Consider the following 27,182-nt stretch of genomic DNA (forward strand, 5'->3'; position numbering starts at 1 on the left):
CTATTTCCAAAATCACTTTTCCAAAGTATATAGTTTATAATGTTCTCTCTCTCACACACAGTTTTTTTTTCTAAATATACAGATATATTTTACCTTTTGCTAACTAAAGAAACCTTTATTTTCTTTAAGACAGAGGCAATGAAGCAAATGGGAATTACTGTATGTGAAAAAGGGAAGCAATTCCCAGAGCAAAAAACGAAACAGAACTAAAGGAATAAATGAGGTTATTGATGTGGAGTTTGCACTTTCAGCTGGGGCTCCCTGTTTAAATAGGTAGCCCAATAGACTAAATTAAAGATTCCAAAAAGCAGTGGGAAGGCTATTCTCGATAGCCGATCAATTTTACTGACGCTGTTAAAAGTTTTCTTGGGTTCTGCAGGTTTTGTTTCTGGCTTAACTTCTTTGGGCTCAATTGTTGCACTTTTAGCAATGGTTGCCAGCCCAGGGTCCCTTGCAATATTAGGGGTGTAGCTCGTAGCTGCAGCTGTGTATGTGTTGTTTTTCTTGATGAGAGGATCCTTCACTTTCTTTGGCTGAAGGAAGAAGAAAATATTTCATTCTCAGTACCTTCTCAACAGAGGAAATTATGAAAAAGCATCGTAACATTTTGCAAATAATTGAATTCCTACCACAAAGTGTAATAAGCTGTAAGAGAGAAGTTAGTTCTGGATATAAAACTCATGCAAAATATTTAGGTGACAAAAAGACAAAATCATCCATTTGTATTACTTGTATTAGTTAAACCAAATTAGACGACAGATAGAAATAATGACAGCTAGGCTCCCTGGCAAAATCACCTCTAAAGATAATCAGCAGTGATCAACCACTCACAGTTTGATATTCCCACAAACAACTGCTTCCCTTGGTCAGGATAAAAACTTACAAGATGCTGAATTCTTAATGTAGCCTTCCAGCACTGAGACAAATATTGTGATATGAAGAGTTTTAACATAATTTATACACACTAAATTATCATGTAACCATGCACTAAAGTTGTGGTTTATTCAATAAGATGCAAAGCTGTCAGTATTCTACTCTCTAAAGATTTACACCAAAGGCACATGCATTATGGATTAGGAACTTAATTTTCTTGTTTGAATCTTGAAATTGGATCATAATGGCTGAAATGGCATTCCATATGCAAAGACTTTAATGTCTGTATGACTTTTTCATCCACCTACTTATATTGCTAAAGCAAGAATATATTGAATATCTTTTAGGGGAGGAGGACTTATTGAGCTTATTTAAACTTGCTTTATCCCTAGGTCCTTATATTTTCTAGTATTCTATTTTTGGGATCTAGTTGTAGGAAAAAATTAAATTTTGACATCTGGGTATACCAGTTAGAATTCAACTGTCCCAGTCTCTGGCAGACCAAACCCTTTCTTCAGTCACTGCCCAAGGATAAATACAGAAGAGAGATTGTAGTGGGTCGTTAAAAAGGTGTAAGAATTCCTCCAATTATGAGGAAAAAAACCCAACAACAAAACATATAGTGAAAACCAATTCCAACAGGATTAGAAAAAGCTTCAGGCAGTATTTGCCACTAAAAGAAAAGGCAAATGTTGTCCCTTTTATCCTCTTGGGATGGGGGAAGATATGGCTGAAGAGAAAATATCTGGAATTTGATCTATTATGTCATTTCACAAGACAGCAAACACAATTCTCTGTTTCCAAGGAGCAGCTGTCCCAGGGAGGCAATATTTTAATGTGGTCACAGGACTTTTAATGACAGATCAACTATAGGTTAAAGGCCACTTTGACCCCCTAATAATGGAGTTTTGATAAAAAATTCTTGTTCAAGGAGTGAACATTTCAGGGAGTGGGCAGACTTCTGCTGCACACACGGGTACAGGAAACAAAGCTGAAAAAGCCTGAGGGCAAGTGGGGAGATGCTTGGAGGAACAGCTTAGAGCCCCATGCTGGAAAGCAATGTAGGCTCAAATGGTGAAATTATGCTACTTAGTAAGGAAAGGGGTTCACCTAATGACTCAGCTAGATTTCTTTACTTCATGGCAACAAAATTCTTAGATTCAGGCCAAGAAAATGTTTCAAATCTTTGGAACAAACAAGTTCAAAAAATATTCCAACAAAAAAGCCATGACAGGGTTTTTGTTTGTTTGTTTTTGTTGTTAGTTTTGTTCTTTTTTGTTGTTTGGTTTTGGCTTTTTGCGTTTTGTTTGGTTTTGGGGTTTTTTGTCTGTCCATTTTTTCCCCTCCCAGGAAGGGAGGCTGCTAACAAGGTTGCTGAGTGTGAAGGCAGTCCTGTTTGCTTCTCATTCAGATACTCTGGTGAGCAGCAATAAATCCAGCAGACAAAGAGCAGCTTCACTGAAGTCTCAGAGGAAACCCTTTCAAATAGATTTAAATGTCACTAGAAATCTGATCCACAGAAAACCCTGACACCAGCCTGGGTCTTAATATTTCATGTCAAATTCAACTTCATGAAAAAGCAATATGACAGCTAATTAGAGCTCTAAATTTGATTAAGCTGTGATGCTCTGATCATTGTGAGCATGCCTTGCTCGTTTTTCCTCCCTGCAGAAAACTCACACAACCAGGTACCAGCAAATGACACATAAAGCCCCTTACCTGCAAGCACAACGCCATAAATCTTCCAGTGTTTTAAACAATATTTATCGGTGCTGGGGTTTTTTTTAGAATGTAATTTTCTTTGTAACAAATGAAACAGCTCATTATAGTAACTACATTACAAGGGAGGATAAATTAGCAAGGCAATATTTAATATTTAAAGATACATAAAGATATTTAAAGATAAATATTTAAAGTTTTATCAATGCAGTTAATTTTTATGACAAATGTCACGAAAACAGGAAAACAAAGAATCAAAAAAATTATTTTCAGTGAAAGTATCATCAATTACTGAAAACTTAACACTCAGCAGCAGTTGTGCAGTTCATTACTGTTAAGTTTGTTTTGTTACTTCTCTCATTTGTTCCGCAATAATTTTATAGTAGCTGCCATTGTATAAATGCCCTAATTTAAATTGGAAGGCTCTTTCACTGACTTAGGCAACTAATATACTTAATAACATATATGCATGTAATCCTGAATTAAAAATATATCTTTGCATACCAGTGAGTTACATCTGCTCCTCCAAATACCTGTTCTGTTGAATCTCTAGTCTGTGAATGTTCATGATAAGAAGTTCAGCAAGTTAATTCACACCTGAATTCTCTTTATCACAGAAGCAGCTGACATGGTAACTCACAGGAAACAGGAAACTTCTCTTTCAGCCCCTAAATGTCCTCAACAATTTCTTGATGCACCCTTGGTTTACAGACCAAGTCACCAAGTCTGATCCCAGACCTAAAGGAATCAGTGTGAGTTTCCTCTAGTGCATTTAGGGACAATCAGGATTGCACAGTCCAGCACAGCTCTCAATTCCTCTTTCTAAACAAACACATTTTTCCTATAGCTAAGAAAGGAAAAAAAGAACTCCTGTGATGATTTATTTGGTAATGATGATAGAGCAGTCCTGCTGAATTTCATGTTGGGGAGCACTATACCTTGGGAACTGTCAAATCCTGCAGCCACAAGCTTTTTCTTTCCTACATTAACACTGAGACATTCACATTTTCTCTTGTTCAAACTGAAATAATTAATTGTCTTCCTTTAAAATAGTACACATGCATCTTTTTTTCTGCTCAGTTGCAGAAGTCAAAACCTCAGTAGAATATTTCCCTGTTAATAGCATTATCACCTAGTATGTCAGAAGTAGAATTTACATATTACGTGTCTAAGTAATTGTGGCATGGAAATGCTGTATGTGGACAGAGGAGGAAACTTCTTGGAGTAATAACTGCTCTACATAATAAGAACGTTTAATGTGCTAAACCCTCTCCTACAGAATGACTGGGCATAGCAGTGTGACCAGAGCACAGAGTGACCAGCTTTCAATGTGCTCAACCCCTCCCATAGAGTGACCAAACTATGACCAGAGTGACCAGAGTATGAGCAGAGTGAACAGAGAATGACCAGAGTGACCAGAGTATGAGCAGAGTGAACAGAGAATGACCAGAGTGACCAGACCTTTAACGTGCTAAACCCCTCCCACAGAGTGACCAGAGTATGGCAGTGTGACCAGAGTATGACCAGAGTATGACCAGAGTATGACCAGAGTGACCAGATTTTAATGTACTAAACCACTCCCATAGAGTGAGCAGAGAATGACCAGAGTGACCAGACCTTTAACATGCTAACCCCCTCCCATAGAGTGACCAGACAATGACCAGAGTGACCAGATTTTAATGTGCTAAACCACTCCCATAGAGTGACCAGAGTATGACCAGAGTGACCAGATTTTAATGTGCTAAACCCCTCCCGTAGAGTGACCAAAGTATGTCAGTGTGACCAGAGTATGACCAGAGTGACCAGATTTTAATGTGCTAAACCCCTCCCGTAGAGTGACCAAAGTATGTCAGTGTGACCAGAGTATGACCAGAGTGACCAGATTTTAATGTGCTAAACCCCTCCCGTAGAGTGACCAAAGTATGTCAGTGTGACCAGAGTATGACTAGAGTGACCAGATTTTAATGTACTAAATCACTCCCATAGAGTGACCAGAGTGACCAGATTTTAATGTACTAAATCACTCCCATAGAGTGACCGGAGTATGACCAGAGTGACCAGACCTTTAACGTGCTCACCCCTCCCCAGAGTGGCCAGGTGGCAGGGCGGGTGTTTTGGGTGGCTGTGGGCAGTGTTACCTTCTCGGGAACGACGCTCTTGCCGTCCCAGGCGTAGCCCCTCTTGGTGAAGTAGTTGACGGTGGCGAACTCGATGAGCGCCGAGAAGACGAAGGCGTAGCACACGGCGATGAACCAGTCCATGGCCGTGGCGTAGGCCACCTTGGGCAGGGAGTTCCTGGCGCTGATGCTCAGGGTAGTCATGGTCAGCACCGTTGTCACTCCTGAAAAGCAGAGTTTGTGTCTTCAGGCCAGTTTTTGTGCTTCATTTCCCAGCTGCTATAGGTGGGGAAGCCTTTTCTATGCCCCTGGTTCTTACAAACTTCCCCACCTGAGTTCAGTTTCTAAATAGGGGTATCAGGTTTCAAGTTCTGTGGGAGCTGCTTGATTTTCAAAACATTTTTTATGCTTTTATTCTTTGCTGGTTTTGTAGTAGAAAATACTATTTTTAAGTCGGAATGGAAATATGATTTGTGAACTACTTTACTCTTCCTGTTATTTGAAGGATGTTGGTGTTCTTTACTCATGCCCTGCAAATTGCACTACAGATGTAAAAATTTAACATCTTTAGTTCTTTATTGCAGCAGTTCTGAGATACTTAAAAAACTAAAAAACTTGTTTCTGCTTATTTGGGCTATTATACTTCAAAGGTATATTCAAGGGCACCAAGATTTGTGTGTTATTTCATTTTTTTGAATCGATGTTTTTACAGATTTCTGTCCCTTTATTCACCGACACCCTGAACATAGCAAAGATTTTATGCAAGAATGACGATGTAATTTGCATTTCTGATATCAGAGCTTCTCACTGCTGAACCTTTCCTGTTACCTGGCCCTGGAGAGCAAGCAGAGCTGTACTGAACTCACTCTGCTTGGGAAATGAACCTCCGAGTGCACGCAAGGCATTTCATCAAATCACATGCCCACAAGTTACCTTGACAACTGCACTGTCATGTCTTGAATGTGTCTGCTGAGCTCATCTTCGCTGCTCTGAGTGTTAGTGCAAATGAACAGTGGTCTAAAATAGGTCAATTAATGAACAACATATTTACGTGGTAGTGTGAAGAGCTTGAATTATTAGTGCCTAATGAGGAAGCAATTTTTCTTTCCTGAGATGCAACCAAATGTTTTATTTGACTTATTACTACCGAGCTTATGTTTTTCTTACACAGTAGCAAAACAAAGATTTATAACTTTTATTATCTCTGGTACTAAGTGGGCTAAAAGATGAAAGTTGTGCTCCTGTGTGTATATGCATTCATGCAAGATGTTCTGAAAGCGTTTCACTGCCATTTTGAAATGAAAAGCTATCTTGATACAAAATGATGGAGTAAACACAAGAGTATTTCCTAAATAACTGTTTTCTAAAAGGAAAATGAGAAATTTGCGGGTTCTTGAGCCCGTGAAGATAGCAGTTCGAAAGTTGTGCAATATTCGATATTATCCATTAAGACAGGAAATTCTGTTCTCCATCTAGTGACAGTGAAGTACAGCTTTTCAAACTGATGAGCAGACATTTCTTTTTAATTGGTATGTGCAAAAGGAGTTAGAATTTCAAAAGCTTTGACCATAAAATTCCTCAGTAGAGTAGTTCTCAGCAAAGATGATGTTAAAAATTCAGAATTAATTTTAGTTGCTAAACAGTATTATGTAAATCAAATTTGATTATACTGTAATCTAAACCACTGTTCTGTAAATGCACATCTGTATAGCAGCAGAAAGCCACTGCTTGGCTCACGAGGTCTAAGGCTATGCAAGTTGTGACTGATTTCCAGAGAAATTGGGAAACTAAAGCACAGCTGTGAAGGGTGCAAGAAAAGATCCATGAAAATAGATCTTGTTCAACAAGGGCTTCAGAGGCTGCATTTCTCAGCAGTGACTCTCTGGCTCTGCCACGTCCAGCATAAATGGGTTAATTCTCTTTGGCAAAGCCAGCAGGCCCAAAGCATTCTGCCCTTGCAGTGCCTTGAGGCAGCAAAAGGAGTGTCAAAGCCAGCTTGGCTGGGGGTGCCTCTACCTCCTGCCAAACGTGTTCAGCAGTCCCAGCTGGATCTCACCAAGGGCACTAGCAGAAATCTCAGCTTCTAGCTTTCCTAGATGAAAATTCATTGCACTTTTTTTTTTTTTTTTTTTTTTCTCCCTAGTATTCACTTGACTTGGGTTAATATCGCCAAAGAATATGAAAGAATATAAGGTTTTTAAGATAAGCATTTGCAAGCAGTGGTTAAACTCTAGGGACCAGCTGTATAAACTTGAGAGTCTTTTAGATGGCCTTGTCACTGCATTCCTTGAGTGCATTTATTCACTGCTGTAAGCACAATAAATTGTTGCTGATCTCAACAGTAGCCTGTAAAAGGGATTAAGGGAAAAAAAATAAAATAAAAATTTTCAGAGGGCCTAATGATGTCAAATGATGGATACCCATTGATTAAAGCCTTTTTGATAATCCCATGATTAACGTTATTGCCGTTGTCAGAGATGTTTTATTCATAACCTGATTGTTCTGGCAAATTCAGATGGTAAAGGATGGCTTGAGGTATTTTCATGTCTCTTTTTACAATCAGTTCAAAATCAGTTTAAAAGCTTTGGACCTATATCTTCAAAATGAAATTTGCTCTCTCTTGTGTGCTGCAACGTGTCCAGGCTCACAGTGTTCTTACACACCATGTTACACATAACTGCTTTTACCATTTCTGAACATGATTTCATAACATTTCTGAAACCCAATTGCCTCATGCTTGCCAGGAGGTTTACAGGTCCTGCTTACCAAAGACAGTTCTTGCTGGGACAGATTCTCTGTTGAGCCAGAAGGACACCTGTGACAGGATCACTGTCATGATGCACGGCAGGTAGGTCTGGATGACAAAGTAACCAATCTTCCTCTTCAAATGGAAATGTGTAGTCATAACCACATATTCCCCTGAAACCAGGGAAAAAGAACATTAAAGCTTTTATAAATACACACATCAGAGGTCTTTATAGGAAGTATTTTTTCATTACATTCATAGCTATTATAAAACAGAAGTCCTCAAATCAAAATCAGCTCTGAAGAAAACACTTAGTAAACCTGGTGGGTTTTTAAAATTTTCCCTAATAATACAAAACTAGATCTTTCTGGGAAATGCTAATTAAAATATTTACATATTTTCATCTCTGCTGAGGCCAAGCTTAAGATGTAATTGCTGAGGTGATGGTGTTTGCATTACTTCTGTCAGTGCTTTATGTACTCTGAAGTGTCCCTGTTCTGCTAATTTAGTGCCTTAGCAAATTATTATTCTTTCCTGAAACAAATGATTATTTCAAGAATAACACACAATATTTTCATTAGCACTAATGCTTTTAGAGCTACAAAATTGTATGATCTGGGTACTCCAAATGCAATGAAAATTAATTGGTTTTAATATATAAATATTTTTATTTATAATTTTAAAAATAAATACAAATATATTTAATATTCTAATACACTAATGTCATTCCATAAACCTTTCTTGCCAGCAGAGCAAATAATGCTCATTTTCAGATTATTATTTATATAATTTAAAATGGATTTTGGAAAACAATATATTCTCCAAAGACTGAAAAACCTATTGTTTTTTGGGTTGTTTTTTTTTTTTTTTTTTTTGAGTAGACTGATTCTTCTTATGCAATAAACATCTTAGGAATGAAGGAAGTAGACACGTAACTGAATGGAAACTTCTGTCTAGATCAGAGATGACATGTGAAATGACTGTAGCTCTATTTTAAAATGTAGGCAGCTGGAAAGAGAATACTGCTCTTGCACAGGAAAAGCTTAAGCTTGATTGAAAAACTGTGTCTAGACATTGACTGCTTATGCACAGAGCATGTCAAATGCCCATTTCTGTAATGCAGAGTCCAGAAGAACATTCATTTGAGCAATCTTGCTCAATTTCTAACCCCAAGGAAAGCTTATTTATAGGATGTGACAATACTCTTTCAGTATAAAAGACAGTAGCAAAGGGAGAAAAGAGAATAAATTTTAAATTGAGAGGTAAAGCAAAGGATATACAAGAATTTTTTATTTTAAAAATAGGAGTGTCTAGTATAGTGGGAATTATTACTTGAATTTTGCTCACCTTTCTTTAACTTTCACTGAAACAACCTCCTTGTCCTCTCTACCAGAGATTATGATCTTACAAAAGGTGCCAGTCTTAGCTAGGAGAGCCAATAATTTAATTTTATCTACTTAAAATATGACATGGGAAACTATTTTAATGCAATCAGATATAGAATGTGCACAACGGTATGTCAGAATTAATTCAGTGATTGTAGATGGCAAGCTAAGAATACAGAGTGAACACACCACTGTACTCTGAAGCTTTATTTAGCTGCCTAAATTATCAAAGTATTTTTAACCTCTGGAAAATGGGAACAAGATCCAAAGCATAAAGGCAATTAAAAAGACAGGGATTACTCTCATCTGTTAAGCACTGCAGCAGGTCTGAGCTGGGAGTCAGATAAAGGCAGTGCTGGGAGGAGTGACTCAGGCAAAGCAGAGCTCTGGAATAATGCTCTGCACTCCAGTTACAAGGCAAAACCACGTCCTTGAGTTCTTCTACAGTAGCAATGCACTGCACTTACTGGGCAGTCACTTATTAAAAGATAGTAGATGTTTGATAAGATTGATTGATTGATTGATTGATTGAAATGACTGCAGGACATGAAAGCACTCCAGTTATTTACTGCACCTTCACCTTTCCATATTTTATGGCTTTCTTTAATTGAGTAGCATTGCCACATTTATGACAGCTGCTGATCACTCTCAGCTTTCCAATTCCTCTGTGATTCCACTCTGAAAGCATTGCAATACACATTCCACACAACTATGAATATCATCTTGAATTTGCCCAAGATGTTGTAGATTGCTCTAATGAGCCACAGAATCAGCTGCAAAAGAACTTTCTTTTCTTTGGCCTAATAAAGGTGTGTTGAGAACTCTTAAGGGAAGATTGACTTCGATTCCTTTCGTCTTTTTGTAAGATGAGTCACTGTCCATGACTCTGAGAGCAGGGAGGAATTTCATAACTTTCATGACGTATTAAATATATTAAACCAGAGGTGATCATTGGACAAAGACATGCTGGAAGATGCTGTTGAGGCTACCTGCCCACCCACCTCAAGAGGGAGAAGAGGGATTATTAACCACTCCTGATCCTCACCTTTAGTGTGGGGAGAGCAAAGCATTTTTCTTTCCAAGGCAATTAATGAAGAATTTTCCTTTGAGACATTGAATTTGCAAGCAATAAATATGTTTCTTATACAACTGTGTGTTCTTATCAGGTATTACTTAAAGAGGATTATAAATTTGTAATTACTAAAAAGATTCTGTCATGGGATTGTTTTTAGTTTTGGTAACTATTCCATTTAGTTCTTCATAACTGTTTTTCAACATCTAGAACACATTATCTTCATCTCAGCATATTTTATGTATTAATTATACTGTATTTAACTTTATAGATAGCAATGGTAAAGAGTTTCCTCAGGTAGAAAAATGAGGCAGAATTCAAAGCTTTGAAATAGCATGGCCAAAACAGTTTGCTTCTCCATGGAAATGCATGAAGAAATTGTAAACTTACGTTTCAGTTCTGTTTGAAAATTTCTTCTCAGCCCTTCTTAACAGTTTATAGCATGCTCCTCACATTGCTATCTAATGAACCATGTCTGCATTTCTGTTTGGGTTAGTTATGTTCCCTCATGAGTCTTTTCTGATCATCCTGCTGCCCTTGGAGCCAGTGCAGCCAGCAGGGAGCAAAGGCTGCCCAGGTCTCTCTGGGAGAACCAGGAGCTGAGATCCCTGCAGTTCCCCTCAAATCCCATTGACTTTCCAGCAAAGGGCAGTTTGGATGAATTACTGGCTGCAGAAAAGCAACATTTCCATCTGTGGGAAGGTCAAGAGTTCTCCCCTTTTCACCTGCTTGTTGCACACCTCTGTGCTCAGCAATGGGAGCAGTTGTGTTGATGCTGTTCCTTTACAAAGTTCCTGTTATTGCCATCCCACTGACTTTTATATCAGCTGAACAGAAGCTTCCAAGCAGTAACCTAGAAACTTGTCTGTGAGAGCTTTTCTTGGCTTAATAGAGCATATGAATATATTTTAACAAGCTAAATAAAAAATTCAGACACAAATTACAGTTCGCCTTAAAGTGACTCACTTTCCCTTAGATGTTCATTGACTTTAACAACAACACATTAGGGAATTTGCTTTATGCAGTTATAAGTGGACTTGTCTCTAAGTCACAATGTTGGGTGTATCCAAGGCAATACAACTTCATCTAAAGCAGTGCTGCTTTTGGTCCTTTGACCAAAAATTTGGTCAACAGAGTTCTTGTTCATGCCCAGTGCTCAGGTGTTTTTTGCATTTAGATCACCTGAATTATTAGAAAATAAACTTTTAAAAATTTACATCTTGAAACAAGCACTGCAAAGTTAAAAAGGGGCTGTAGGCAGCTTCAAGGTTATGGGTATATCATACTATAAATATCAGCTGAAGTTCTGCATCTCATTAAACTTTTGGAGTTAAAGCTGGTGCCAGCATTAAAGGAAATCATGTTTGGAGGGTTCAGATGGTTTTGAGTTTGATGACAGGTTTTTCATTCTCTAAATACTTCCTTCAGAGACAATATACTTGCTTTTAGGAACTTCACTTCCTCCAGAAATATGATCTTTGAGGATTCACATTGTTATGCTGTTTTTATCAGCCTATATAGTAAGCAGATAATATGAGAACATGAGGAGTGCTTCGTGTTTACATAAATTATTGTTTTTTCTGGCTAGATCTGACACTGTAGGAAGCTTTTTAATTGTTCAAATACTTTTACCACCAGTTGAAGTAGGAAAATAATCACAGGATGTTTTATCTTTTCAGAGTCATGTTTTCCCAATCTGAAGTACATATCTTATAATTTACCCCTCACATCTTTGTATTTTTTAATCCTGCTCTGAATTACGTCCTGACAGTTAAATATCACAGTTCCAAAAAGCTTTTCACAGACCTGTACTGGACTGCACAATCCCAGAGTCCACAGTTTGTCCAAGCAGGTCGTACTGGTTCAGTCGGGAGCCGTCTTCAGCCACAACCACGGACCTGGCTGGCTCCCTCGTCCACTCATACACAACCTCTGCTCTGGTGTAAGCATCTAATGTAAAAGAAATACACTGCATTTAAGCCTTGCACTTTCTGTTGCCTTATGGCTTTGTCAGAACAATGTTTTGAGCAGCAGTTTGAATATTTAATTCTCTTTATCTGTGGAAACACACATCTTACTGGGATTTGTCTATAGGGAGTACAATTGATTTAATTGACAAAATTAATGGATTTACAATTGACAAAAGAGCTAGATATCTGCTGTAGGGCTGGATTAAGGTTGGTCCTCTATAGCATGAAAATATTTTTCTCATACATTTTCTGCCTATGTAAAGAAGTGAGAGTGAGAAGTGGAATTTCATGAGCATGCAAGAACACCAACACTTTTTCTAATGTTTAGCTATTATAAAAAAAGGATAAGCCCCCCACTTTTCAATTTTTCATAGTGTGATGTTGTCTGGGCCTCTCTAAGTCCTTCTTAGAGTGGCTTCAGTGATCTTCTCATCCTCAGCCTGGCTCCAGCTCCCATTTGCTCATGCCCCCATCACACTGTCCTTGCTGTAAAATGGGCCTAGCAGATATTTCTGAGGCTGCCTAGGAGAGAGTGAGTTTAAATCACAATTACTTTTTTTTTCCCCCTGTGGTTATTTCTGAATAGTCCTCACACTGAAGACTGGAGTTTGGAGCAAGGCAAAAGAAAAGTACTGTGGGCTCTCCAAGCCCCAGCAGTCTGGTGTGTTACACAGATAATTCAGCAGCATCTACACGTGCCATTGAGGGGCTTTGTGCTGCTATTTATGTTCTTGCCAGAATCGAGCTACACATAAATACTTCTAATCCTAATTCCTTAGTAAAATTCTGCAGTCATTTTGTGCAGCCTGGATCTGGCAGCTCTCACTCAGAGCTGGGTGGGAGCTCACTGACCACACAGAGGCATCTCGTGTCATCCTTTACACCTAAAGAGTGTCCAAGGCATGAATGGAAGGAAGGGGTGGCCACAACCTGCATCGAGCTTGCACCCACCAAAGGCAGCCTGGGAGATCTTAGGACATCCAAAATGACAGTAGGATTCTACCTACAGGATGAGAACTTCCATTTTTTCAGACTGACAAGCAGGAAGGGAAAGGGAGGACTCTGATTCACTTGACCTCATTTGTGAGTTAGCAATTTTACCTTATCAGTGTAAGAGATAACAGCTAGTAATTGAAGAGTTGGTCGGATAGGATGTGCTGGTAAATTAATTGCATGGCATTTGATTCTGCATTATTGAAGCTAAAGGGTGCTTTTGTCCTCAGGCTACACTAAACATTGTAACATATCTCGGAGTACGTTTTTGGAGTCAAAGGCAAAAGCAAATCTACATCTTAATAATTCTGACTTTAAAAATAATGGCCACAGTAAACACAGAAATTGACATGCTAATCTAGTTACATAAAGACAGTAATAAAATTACTTTTCAAGCATTTGTTCTGGAATATGAGAATAGCTTGGAAGAGAGAGGAGTGCTTTTCTGAGCTACTGAGAATGACTGGATTGCTTTAGAGGGAAGGGGGTGCACTGGGCAGTGCTAGAAATGAGCTGCCAGATTTGGTGCTCGATTCAGCTGCCCCTCTCAGCTTCCAACTCGTGTGGCAAAAGCAGCAATGCAGCATCTGCTCCCACCTCTGCTGGTTTCCAGAGTGGCCTCACTTTTAAACTGACAATCAGATGCTCATGGTAAGAGCTGAGGAGAGCATCTGCCTTTCTGATTTTGTTTTGCCAGCATATGGCGTTTTGTTGTTCCAGAATTTCTTTAGCATTTGTCACATTGAATTTACACTGGAATAACCTCTAGTTTAAGCTGCTCTTGGGCAAATCACTTTAGCCTTGCAGCTGGGTCAAACATTTATTGGTCCCTACAGTATGGGCAGAGTCCACAGGAGATGTGCAGCTCCTTCACTGTGAGGCTTTTAGGAATCCACCTCCAACAAGTGATGAGTAACAGTGGAGGACATAAAAAACCTCTTATCCAATTTAATCTAAAACAAATGGAGCTAGGCAAACACTACCTTGGGGAGCTGAGTGTTAGATTGTAGTCTGCACTTTAAGCATGGCTTTTGTGACAATTAAATGCATTTTCTAGTAAATTTTCCAGTCCATTAAGATGATTATAATTAATTGCTTTAGTTTGACAAAAATGTCCCAAATGTATTTAAATATGATTCTCACTTAAAAAGTGGCAATTAATTATAAGATCTGTTCTTTTTTTATGTATAGCAGTGAGTCCCACTTTCATAACTTGCTTGGGTCCAGCCATTTCTCCTGTTGGAGACATTTCTATTTATATCAATAACGAAATATTGAGAGAAATCTGTAGCTTGATAATTATGGCATATGATCTGATGAGAAGGAAGGGAGAGATCCAGATTTAAGGGCTGTTTTCAACAGTGAATTCTTCATGCGTTGTTTGCAATAAAACCATGTTACAGAAGGAACTCCTTCCTGTGAGGATCTCAGATTAGGAGCTGGCCTGAATTTAGTGGGTGAATGAAGTTTGGGACAGCTACTATAGAACATTAGTGTTCAAATGACAAAAAAAAAAAAAAAAAAACCAAAAACAAAAAAAACCAACAAACAAACAAACAAACAAACCCCTCTGTAAAACATGACAGTCCACAGCTGTACTCTGAGATTTGAATGTTGGTGATTGCCTTTGAGTGGTGTAAGAAATGGCCTTTCTATCAGAAATATCAGTGATTTTTTGTTCAATTAAGGAAATTACACACATCATGAAATATTTTTAAAGGATAAAAAAAGCAATTTAGATGCAGATACACTTGCATGTTTTTCTGCGGTCTTGTTTTTTGCCCTCTGGTGTGGCTCTGGACTTCCATGAAAACCCACATTATCTATCCCTTTTATTTAGTAATTTCTGCAAATCTTAGTCATTTAACTGAGGCAAAGTCCTCAGTAGTCTGGAAAGCCATGCACTTTGTGAATGAAGAGTACATTAATCTGGGGCACAGTGAGCCAGAAAGAACTCAGGGTAGGAAAAGAATGGGAAATATTGTTCATACTGGGGAAGGTCTGGTGTTTGGGCCATGGTTCAGTGATGCACAGATGTGGTGATCGGTGTCTTGTCGAGTCTATAAAATTCAGTCTAGTCAGTAAAATTTGTTGGCAAACTGTTCCTGGTTTAAATTGTCATTAGCAGGGTTTTTTTCAGGATTAGCCTTCTCCCTGCCTTGCAGTTCCAGCACGATGCCTGCAGGGACCCTTTAATGAGCACATCCAAAGAAATTCCATCCTGCAGCCACTCCTGACCTCACTGGGATCTCGGGTGCACAGATCTCTTATTCATCAAGAACCCACTGCAGTATCTGTCCTGTTATAAACTGGAGTAAAGCTTCCACTCTGCTTCACAAGATATTTGGAAAGATTTATTGGAAGTGTTCTCTAAGAAAACTTAACATTCAAGGAGTAAACTGTTCTTGTCAGCTGTACTTCAAGGTTGTATGAGCTTTTTGTTCTCCAAGCCTTATCTAGGAGATTAGCAGCTCTTTAAAGACAAAACATCAGTGCTGTCTCATGGCAAACATGGAACTGTTGAGCCCGAAGGAAATTATCTCTGTCGGGTACCATGTGAATAATGAATTGGGGTTTCTCTTTGTTGACTTCTAAAATTGATCAAGCCACTAAGTAACCATTATCAGAGAAACGACCCATTCTGTTAGAAAAAACTAGCCATTGAGGAAATAGTTTGTACACTATAACATCTTCCATATATTTTTACTTCTTTTTTTTGTGTTAAATGAACTAGAATAAATTACATCTTCTCTTTCTTTCTTTATATTATATTTCTAAAAATATTATGTTTAGTTAAATATCAGGTTGGTTGCTATTCAAATTGAAGTTTTGGGGAAAATTCTCAACTTACCAATAGCTTTATCAGTTATTGCACTGATTTCAATTACATTACTTTGTCTGTTATGTTCTCTCATCTAAGGCTATGTATGCTGCAAGTGTAGGACTTTATTTGGAGATTTATGAGACTTTTCACTTCCAGAAGTGTTCCATGAGTATCTTCTAATCCTAGGGAAAATGCTGATCTAAACATACCAAGACTGCAGTAGCGAAATTGTTTCCACCCAAAGCAATTCAGTTATCCATGGCACGTATTGCTTTTCTTTAGGACTGATTCTGGGTTTTAACAAAACAAAGCAACCCTAAGATTAACAACATTTTCTATGTGACAAACTACTTGCCTAGATATTTAGAGCACCGTCATTTTCATCTTTTGTGAATGTCCAGGCATCACATTTTAGGATATTTAAGACACATAGAAGAGGTCATATATATATATATATATGTATATATATAAAAGAATAAAGATACAACCCTGACAACGACACGAAAGATACACAAGATTAAAACCTTGAGGTTTTCTCAGTTGCAAAATACTCCTTTAAGGTGGCCTAAAAATGGGAGAAGCCTCAATTTAAAATAAACTTACAGCTTCCAAATTTCAAGGGGCAAGCATGTGCATCCATAGGAAAGTCTTCTAAATGCATTGGACATTCTGCTCTCACAGTCAATCTATAATGGATTAATGAGCAAAAGGACACATTTATTCTAGTTTCATAGAAATAGCAAATAGAATTCTATTAAGACATAGCATAAGTACAGCACAATATCTGTTATGTGATTAATTAGCAGTTACAACTGGACCTGAATTGTCTGGCTGAGGGTGCAACTGCTCTGCCCCTCTGCCCTTCCTCATGGTACATCAGAGGCATGCTCAGGCTTCCAGTTTGATGTGAGGATTAAAATCTATTAGCACCTGCAATTTCTTCCTTGCTGCCATCATTAAATTGGCCCACTCTGGATGCTCAGACATCTGCTGAAATCATTTCATTGCTATCAGCTTGAGTGCAAACATGTTTCTCAATAAAAGAGATTAAATGAACTAGAAACAGTCCCATACCACACATCAGCAGAGAATGAACAGTAATACTTGAAGAGTAGGCTGAAGATTGCATTAAGGCACTTGCAAAGGTGAGGAAATAGAAATTGTTATGAACAAAAGAAGAGACACACGTGAACAATGTGCTGCCAAGATAGTGTTCCTGTGGATTAAATCTCTAACAGCTGAGCATTTAGAAAAACAAGAAAAATTGACCTGGACTTGTGCAGCTACCAGGCAAGACAATTCAGTCTAGCCAGTCCTGAAAGATTTGCACAATAATTTGAACATCCCAAATGCCTGGAGAATTTGTTTTCTCCAAACACTTGTACTGATTTTTAAAACATCTTGAAAAGTTTTTAAAGAAAACTCAGTGTTCAGCTATGTACTAAGTTATCAATCTTAACACGAAGTCAACAGAATCCCTTTATACCTTGTTTTGGTTCCATGGAATCCATAAAGGGGGGATGTGCAGCTCTATAGAGACAATATACCCTTTTTTCATTTTTTAATTTGTAGTTTTTTAATCCAGAATGTTCGTATGACTGTATATCATCATTATTTCAAAAGGATTTATTTAACTCCTCTAACAACTGGACAGCTAAAGTTCAGTTATCCATGAAGAGAATAATAAATTTCCAATGAATGCTGGCAGCACAAAAATAATTTTTCTCCTAACTTTCCAAATGCTTTAATCAATGGAAAATGAAATGTCTATTTTTATGCTGTCATGGTTTATAATCCCAAGCACAAGAAATATTAAGAATGGTCAATGAATTCTGTGTGTATCCATTAGTTCTTAGAATCTGCTTTCTATAGGATCCAAAGATTAAAGACCCTTGCACACAATTTAGGAGTACAGATTATATTAAACTTTCAGGCTTTATTGCACTTGCTGATGACATCCTTGAAAGCAAAGCCAAATTAAGATCCTCTGCAAACTGATGGATTCCTAATACTGTCAGAAGCTTTTTAAAATCAAGCATTATGGTGTATCCAGGGAGTGTAGAGGTAGCACAGCAGGACAGGAAAAATAAACACTGCAAACAGCTCAGTTTGCCCATCATCCCAACACCTATGTTGAAAATGATTATTAAGCAGGAATCAAATTATGCTCAAAAAGGAACCAGTTTCATATCTGGAATATATATGCTTTCACAAGTTAAACTGTAAAACTAAATGAAGGATGTAATATTTTAGGGCTCACCTCATTGTGTATAGCAACGTCCCATCCTCTGTAATTCGTAATAGTTTATTTGGCATTGTCATGTTATGAGCCACTGACTTCTTTCCATTGTGGAAAAAGGTATCAGGCGTCCAAATTTTGCTGGCCATTAAGTTATTTAACCGGAGAACAGTCATAGGTCCTTTGAATTTTAACCTCTCATCTTTCCAGCTTTGGCGGAAAAATACATCTATAGTGTATTCCTACATTAATTCAGAAGAAAGGGAAACACTGATGATGTCACATGTTGCAATATAAGAACTTGAAAATTATGTTCTTACCATTCCCTAGAAGCAAGATGACTATTAATGAAATTAGCCATTATCAGAATGTTTCTTTTCTGTATTACTTACAATGTAGCTGAAGCTGGTTATTAAACAGTCACAACATCATTACTGTTTTCAACAGAATAAATATCAGGAAGTATTTCAAAAGTTGCCCACGAGTAGATATAATAAAATAGAAACAATATAATTCACCCTTTTCCCACCTGAACTGTAATTTGAAGCTGCAAATAGATGGCCAGTGTGCATGGCACAGGAGATGTGTGTCAGAGTGAAATAAGCCTTGTGAGACAGGGTCTCACTACAGCCTTTTGTTCTAAATGTCTCGTTAGCATAAACATGTAATCAACCTGCAGAAAGTTCACAATTCACTGAACCTGTGTGGTCTGATTGATGAGATGTGGGCTGGTTCATTGGGCTAAATGATTTGACTACAAAGAGCACAGGCTGACACCTTTGGGCCAAGGGTTTGTCACAGTCTGATTCCACAGGGACTGGGCCAGTGGGGCAGAGAGGCAGTGGCTGACTCAGTGGACATGGGGAAAACTAAAAAACCAACACTCCCTATAAAATGAAAGAATTATTTGTGACAAAGCAACAGGAAGCAAGAGGGAGAGGGTGAAAGTAAGAAAGATATGTTGGAAAATTATACATAAAATAGAGGTCTATGTGGGTTGAAAATGTGAAAAACTGTGAGTGCAGTATAGTACAGGTTTTCCTAGAGAAAAATTCCATCCTCACATGGACAGTGCAATATGGAATTATCCTGCCCCTTCCATCTTTGATAGTGTGATAAACATCAAAAGCAATTATCCAAATGTGGTTCTGAATTACTCTGAATGAGACTCTTTTGGCTGAGAAATGGAACCTTTGCTGAGATCTGCAAATGGAGATGCCAAACCCTGAAACAGAGAGAACTCCTGTGTGTGAAGGCACACAGAGGTATTAGGAAAAGAGCTGTCCTGACAAACATGTTACAAAAGAGAAACATTTGGGAAGGAGCATGCAAAATGTCTCCCCAGAAAATTCCTTTAGATTTGTGTTTTTCCTTTTTAACAACACTCCCTACAACATAAGCATTTTTGAGCTGTTTATTCCTTGTGCAACTATTAGCAAGAAAGAGTGGTGACTCTTACTGATGTGTGTTTTTCCTGCTTTCAGGGTATGAAATGCCTGAATAAATTTTTGTTGACATGGAAATGTAGTTACGTGGGGTGTTCTAATTTTGGGTTAGTTTGCTGGATTTTTTAATTTAATTTTATTTTATTTATATCCCAGACCTGTGAATCATTTGGCTGCATACTTAGTTGTATTTCCATTTTTTTTAATCACTTGCTCAGTGAACTGCTGAAGCCTGAGTTTATTCAGCTTCAGTGAAAGTTTGCACTTGTAACCAATTACTTGCTTCAGAATTTTGCTGGGTCAAGGCCTTAGGTTGAATTGTGACAAAATCTTGTCCCACCTGTGCAGCAGAGTAGGAGAGAAGGAGGTGTAAAAGACAGTATCCATCATTAAAATTTTGGATTTCCTCAATGCTTTACTAGGACCAAAGAAAATTTCCTCCTACACACATGGGAAAGGTAAAAGACATGCCTAGAAAGTGACATAATTTCATGTAAGCCATTCCCTTTTTCTCTTCCAGCTGCAAAGGGGGTGAGTGGGAGGTGGTACAGGTTGAGAGAAGAGAGTCTGGTTTTTCACTTCATACAAACACAAAGTTCATTTGCTGGGAAAGGACAAGGAGTCAGAAGGATTTGATAAGGGTCCTGACAGCGTAAGATAAAATTCAATTAAAAAGTAGCTGACAGGTCATGCCTGGCACAGACTGAATCTTTCCTTATCCCAGGTCATCGTACCATATGGAGTGAATTAATTTTGGCCAAGATATCTCAGCTCTTCAGCTTTCACTACCCTCTTAAGCATGTACATAATTCTCCTCAAATGAATCCTGACAGACAGCTGATCTTTAGAGCAGAGCCATCAGATACTCTGATCAGAGCCCTCTCCTACAGCAGGGGGGCACAGAACACGGGAGCAGGAGGATTTGCTCCAGACTGTGAACAATAGCAGTGGCCTATGTGCAGATATAGGAGTGAGGTGGAATTTGGAATAAATTCTCCACAGCTGAGACTCTTCATTCCGCAGTGTGCAGGTTAAAAAAAGAAGATTCCTATCTGCATTTTGAATAAATTATATGGTATTGAATATTTATAGCACTTTGACTTAAATGTTCTCTAATTTACTTTCCTAACCTCCCTGGAGATTGTTTATTCAGAGGGCAGACCACTCTGTGGTCTACATCAGGTTCTGTACAGGAAGATAGTAAGACAGATAATCATTCCTGAAAAGCTTTTGGTACAGAAAAACTGGGAGTGAAGGTTTATTAGGAAAAAAAATCTGTTTTTATGAAAAAGTTAATTTTGAAATGCTTCTTATTCCAAATAATAGACACCAAAAAAATTCACAGAAATGACAGTTTGTATGAGAATAGCCAAATATCTGTTCAGTTCAATTCACCACATGAACATGCCTGAAAACCTGCAAAGAGCACAGTGAATTAATATAAACTCTGTATTCTGCCCAACTCTTCCATTTTTCTCTCTCTCATTTCACACCTCAAGAAAAGGTTTAACATGAGTAGGCTGCACACACATTACTTTTTATGGGAGGTGAGTAGGAGTTTTACACTAAATACTTTTCTGTGAATTCTTTAGTTTTCAAAATATATGAACACCTGCCTCTGTGTTTCTTGGTCACACATTTTAATAAGAGGATGATGAATTCTTTCTCCTATTTAACTAACTGAAAAACTAGAGTCAACATGGTATGGGTCTCATGGCATTGGTTGCAATTATAAATTTGACTGTAGTTTTGTAAGTTCTTGTGCAAGCAATCAAAAAATGGTGTCTTTTCAGAAAGTTCACTTAGAAATTGTCTTGTAAAAGTTAATTTTCCTGGTTTTCCATTCCTTAACATTGTTTTGAGAAGTCAGAAACTTGTAAGAATCGGGTGTTTAAGGCCTGTCTACATTTTTAGTTCAAATTAGGCAGTTGACAATTTTGTAGTCAGAAATGCAAATTGTTTCCTTTCCTTTCCTCTACTTATTAGTTTCTTTTTTTATTATTATTTAATCTTTCTTTTGGTAAATGTATTTACCTAAATGTAGCCAGCTACAAGTCTGAACTGCTTTGATTTCTTCATTTAAATTAATGACGCTGTTTCTAGCATTCATCCTAATACAGCACCCAGCAGATACTGGAGGCTGCAGACCAGGCTTTACCCCTCTCAATAGCAACATACTTGTGCCAACCTCATTTATATGCAAAATTTTAAGTACCTTATCCATATTTCTACACAACTCTTAGTATCTCTTAAGACCAGGGCTCACAACATCTTCATTCAGTCTTCTGAACATCTCCACTCCCTGCAGTTATCTGGCAATTTGATTTTAATATTCATTCCATAAAGAAGTGACACCAATTCTCTCATTAATCTTCTCTTTTTAGCAGCCAAGATCTAGGAAAGTCACTTTCCATTGATCAGTAGCTTTTAATATAAAAATACAGGTTAGACTGTACAGATGTCACACCATAGGCATAAGTGTTAATTGCATTTTAAGATGATGATCTTTCTTGGCAAATTGGATCAGTGATGTGCCAGCGAGGACCTAAGCAATCACTCTCAGAAGAATATGGATCCAAACCATAATGCATTTCATAATATATTATGTAGCAAATATAAAGTCTGTTAAAACACGTTATTAAAGTCACTGAGGCTTCTAATTTCTGGACACTTAAATGCAGTCACAGCAGCAGGAATGGCAGCACATAAAAGCTGCTGGCATTTTCAGATCAAGGGCTTAAAGAAAGACCAGCCTTAAAAGGGTAAATAAGTTATTGCACAGATCTTTCATCCTCAAATTAAAAAGACAAGAGAAAATGACTGCTGTAGGAATATAGGCCATCACTTACCATATCATGGTCTGAAACAGGCCCAAAACTGGTGACGAAGATGTCAGTCTTCACTTCAGTTACACGCTCTGATGAAGCAGGAAATTAGGACAGTGAGTATCTATAAAGAGCCTTCATTAGATCTAACCACTACCAATTCTCACAATAAATAGAGAAATTATTGGCTTTGATTAGCCATTCTGAAATTGCTCTGCAATACAATCCTGAGAATTTGCTGTAGAAGTAATTTCACAGTCAATATTGTCAGCAACAGTTTTTTCATTACAGTTTTTCCACAGAACTTTTTGAGATGTAACAGTACAGCAGCTGCAGTTCCACTGTTGTGGGAATCTTTTCATTCTTTGAGTGATAAATCTTCTTGTCTGACACAATAACCAGTGCTGAATATTGTACACAATACTCTATAATCTCATTGGGTACTCAGTTTCTGGGCAAGCTAAAATAAGGTCTCTAATAATTAACCCTGGGCTTGTGAGTTATGTAGTTTGTATTGAGACCAAGAACACAGAAAAAAAGAGAGAGAATACATGATGGTGTATACAAACATGAATATACTTTATTGGTATGAGTGGTATTACCCTTTACTTCAATAAACAAAAAGGAGCTAAAACTTCTCCAAATAAACATCAGCTAAACTTCCCTACTGAATCCCTCTGTGTAAATGTTTTCTGAAAGTGAGCTCTCCAGTCCTACAAGCCCAACTGATAGATTAGTACAAACAATACTTCAGAAATATGTAACATGTATATAACAGATTGTATGCATGTGCTGTATGATAAAGCTGGAGCCCTCTGTGATTTCCAGGATCTCCATTTGTTCCACAGCACAATAACATTGGACATTTCAGAAGAATCCACTGATTTTAGTGGTCACAAGTGCTGAGATGCCTAAACTGGTGTTGATCTCAAGAAAGAAGTCAAATATCTGACTCCTGTAGATGGACTTCGAGGCACTTTGAGAAGCACCCAAGCTTAACTTCCCCCCTTCCTCTCCTCTCCTTTACACACACAGCATCAGTCACCTCTGAGCATCCTGGTATGTTCTAGAGCACACACAGCAAAATCTTCACCCAGGATGGCATATATCAGAATAACCCTGTTGAATTAAATACAGCTGCAGGGAGCAACAGCAGCTGGAATCCAGTGCTGAGGGCAGCTAACCCCATCAGCTTTCCAAAGTCATGGTGGCAAGTCTGAGTGCATTTACTGTGTGCCAGCACAGGGACTTGGGCAGAAGTTTCAAACATGGAATGAGTGATATCACTTCTGAAATAACTTTCAAAAAATAAATAAACTGAGCCATCTGGAATATTAAAAGTAATCCTAAAGAAAACACTATAGTCCATGTATAGTAAGCAGACATGCAGAAGACAAAAATTTTCCTAAGACTAAGAAATATATATGTAGCTATTTGTATGATGTTGTTTAAATATTGCAAAATATTTAATGAAACTTCCCGAATTTAATATAACCATCTGATTTCAAAAGACTTTGGACTTGTTTAAATACAATTTGTTCTATATGACAAGAAAATTCAGACTGAAGGGAAGTAGAATAAGGAATCAGAGTTAAGCAGCCAGTTACAATATACATTTCTTTATCTGTGCAAAAGTTCCAATGAGAAGCAATGTTCCACAATGCTCATACTTTCACTTTCATTCAAAAAGAACTTCTAAATATACAAAAATGGAAACAGTTTCCTATAAATATCTAGTATAAATACAATAAGATATGTATTTTTGTGAGACAGCAAAAATCAAAAAGTAATATTAGATCTGATTCTGCTGTCAGTCTAGGAATGCACTTGATGACCCATATTCTGTTAATAAATTACTGCAAAAATTAGGTGGTATCAAAAGTAATCTTCAGGACTCATTAAAATGATGACATTTCCAATTTATTATTTACAATAATAAAAAGGAAAGTAAAATATTGTGATGTCACTGAACTGCTTAATATTATTTTTATTCTTTATATCTGTGACTGACACGTGAACAAAATACAGTGACTATTGAGAAAAGCACTGCATAGGTGAAATTTCCTCCTTAGGTGTCCAGTTGAATTAATATGTGCTCTCATTGTTATTTACAAACTTTTCAATTGACTTAAAGATATTTCAGTATTTTCTTGACATCTAATTGTCTCTGGACTTAAGAAGTTCACGGTGAGAATTTGACTTTCTGGAATGTGACTCTCTGAAGGAGACATGTGGTTGGTCAGAAGATACTTGTCTTGGGAAAGAAGGGTTCTGTCCCTCAGCCCATCACTGTCTCAGAAGTTCAAGGGGCAGGTATGAAAGAGTGGGCAGAAAAAGGACATGGAGATTCCACAGGGTCCAGTAAAACATTGCTGAATGGACTCCAGCTACCAAATCACCTTTTGTTAACACTGAGAAACTGACACCACCCTAAAATCTATTAGCCTTTTACATACTGAAGAGTGGATCTCAAATGGCTTTTAAAGATCTTTCATCCTTCTACCTCATCCCTCTTGTCCTCTTGTCTTCTGAGGCACTTTGGGAGAGAGAAGATTCTGGAAGCTCTTCAAACACAAAAGGCTGGTCCTTAGGAGTCCCAGCTCCGAGCAAGGTTCTGTTTAACATAATTCAGCTGGTTTGCCTTGCACAAACACAGGATATGCTCTTTGAACCAGCAGCACATCATATTGTGCTATCCTCAATTCTGGCTTTGGGAGACGTAGTCACAGAAGAGAGGCTGAGGCTTAAGGAAATAACTTCAGGACACAAAATGGAAACTTAAGACTTTTGCACTAAGGAGGAAGATTTCCAAGGGAGTGAAAAAATCAGCGATGTTTTTTATTTCTGTATAATGCAAATAAGTTAGGTGGCACATAAATCACATGAACATTAGAAAATTCAGATTGTGAACTCGGAAGAGATTCTTTTATCTTCACACTGATTACACTTTTGCAGTGCACCTAATCCCTTGAAATGCAGATAAACCAATGTACAGACCACCAAATTATTTTTTCCTTTGGTGTGTACCTCACTTTCAAGACCAATGAAAAAGTGTGTATCAAAACACAGAAGAAGCTCCAAAGCCATATGTAAGTTTTGAAATTTTTGTTTACTGTTTTACTAATTAGATGATTCAACTGTGCTTTGTTAAGTGCTTCAGAAGTTGTGAGTCACTCCTGCACAGGACATGTGTTTACTCATACAGTTGAGCTGTATATTTGGAATCAAGGTTACCCATGTTCAGCTTGCATCTTGACTACCATGGGAAGGTTTGACTTGTGCTTGAAATGCTCAGAATGCATTTTTCAGGAACCACAAATCCTGAGCTGAATTCAAAACCTTTGCAATATCCCTGAGAACTAGAGAAAAGTCTTAGTCATTGACCAGCACAGGCTCGGGTCGGGAGCTGACTGGATTGCTGAAGAGAAATCCAGCAGTTCTAAGGATGCATTAACTTTGTCTCTTGACTATGACACCTATCTCATGAACCAGGAGTAAGTAATGTAGGGATATCTGTAGAATATGTAATGATTTCAGTAAAAAACCCTGAGGAAATGAATAATGACTTACTGGTTTGATTATAAGGCAACCACAGGCCCCAGGGAGTTACTGAGCAGCAAAAAAGCAGCTGAGTACCACACCCAGACCCTCTGGAAAACAGCTTTGGGCAACTGATCCACGTACAGCTATGAAAGCATCAGTCAACCTCAACTACTGTAATTTTACTGTTTACAAATACTGTGTTTTGCTAATGATGCTAGACTAGCGTAAACTCGAAATTAGTAACAATAAATATTTTGATTTAAACTCCCAGGGATCTCATTATTGCTAGAATTGTGACTGGGTTATAAAGTGAGAACAAAATAAGAAATACAGATTTATTTAAACAGCAGGAAATAAGCCTATTTATCAGGAGAGACCACACATGAAATATTTCCCTTTATGATCTGCCACTATTTGAGCACAAGGTTTGTTTGAATTGTATGTTTTGGTGGTTTAAGTTAATTCTATTTTTTGGTAATGCACTTGCTCTTCCTGTATGTCTCAGGTCTGTCTGTTATAGTCATTAATATGGAGGAGATTTTTCCTCTGGCTTTGAATGAAAGGAATTTTGATACCTGTACAGTGCACACTTAGACTAACCAGCCCAGCTGTGTCCTGTGAAATATTTTCACTGAAGAACAACAACAAATGCACTCATAGGAATTTTGTGCTGCTGCATCAGTAGAGACCAAAAGGGAGAAGAGTGAGCTGTCCTGTGATCACCCACTGCAGTCTGTGCTGAATTTACTGGGACTTGCACATGCCAATTACCAGCTCAAAGCTGCTCACATCCTACCTGCCTCCCTACTCTTGTATTAAATCAATTTTCCTAGGATTTTCTAAGGCTTTTTACAGTTGTTGTTACATTAATCTGGTGCCTACAGAGTGGAAAAAAAAGACCAAAATCAATCCCTTCAGTTTTACAAAGTTAAGTGTGGCATCTGGTCTTTCTTTACTTCCAGAATAATGTGTAAAGGTGAAGTTCTTTTCATTTCAAGCAGAATCATTTAACTTTTTATTATGGATGCAAACAAAACCCTTATTTTCCCTAAACTTTATATTAGCTCAAATATGTTAAAATCCAACAATTTCCATTGGGACATCAATAACCAAGAGGAAATTTTACCATGTTTTATTTATATATATATATATATATATATAAATATATATATATATAAAAAATATACATATATATACATATATATACGTTATATATATGTATATATAAAAATTAAAATCTAATTAACATAATAACTGTGAAGTTCATTTCATCATCCCTTCCAGTCTGAGGAAGTAATGAATTGCCTGAGATTGACTGATACTCCATTTAAGGACAGTTCAACTCAATTTTGATAACATCACACAGGAGACATCAACAAATACCTTTAACTGACAGTATAAAATAAGTATATTTCTGTTCAGTATTCAAGT

At 37.6% G+C, this 27,182-nt stretch overlaps 1 protein-coding gene across 1 annotated transcript in view; it reads right to left on the bottom strand.

The window, feature by feature from the left end:
- Positions 1-224: 224 nt before the first annotated feature.
- Positions 225-27,182, bottom strand: part of GABRA1 (gamma-aminobutyric acid type A receptor subunit alpha1) — a 35,563-nt gene continuing 8,605 nt past the window's right edge. Inside the window, exons 3-9 of the mRNA XM_063413463.1 lie at positions 22,233-22,300; positions 17,960-18,180; positions 16,303-16,385; positions 11,719-11,862; positions 7,476-7,628; positions 4,731-4,933; positions 225-533 (exon numbers count right to left, since the gene is read on the bottom strand). Of these exons, the coding sequence (XP_063269533.1) occupies positions 225-533; positions 4,731-4,933; positions 7,476-7,628; positions 11,719-11,862; positions 16,303-16,385; positions 17,960-18,180; positions 22,233-22,300 (1,181 nt within the window). The remainder of the gene's footprint in view (positions 534-4,730; positions 4,934-7,475; positions 7,629-11,718; positions 11,863-16,302; positions 16,386-17,959; positions 18,181-22,232; positions 22,301-27,182) is intronic.

This window comes from Prinia subflava, chromosome 16, assembly GCF_021018805.1.
Source record: "Prinia subflava isolate CZ2003 ecotype Zambia chromosome 16, Cam_Psub_1.2, whole genome shotgun sequence".
Lineage (NCBI taxonomy): Eukaryota > Metazoa > Chordata > Aves > Passeriformes > Cisticolidae > Prinia > Prinia subflava.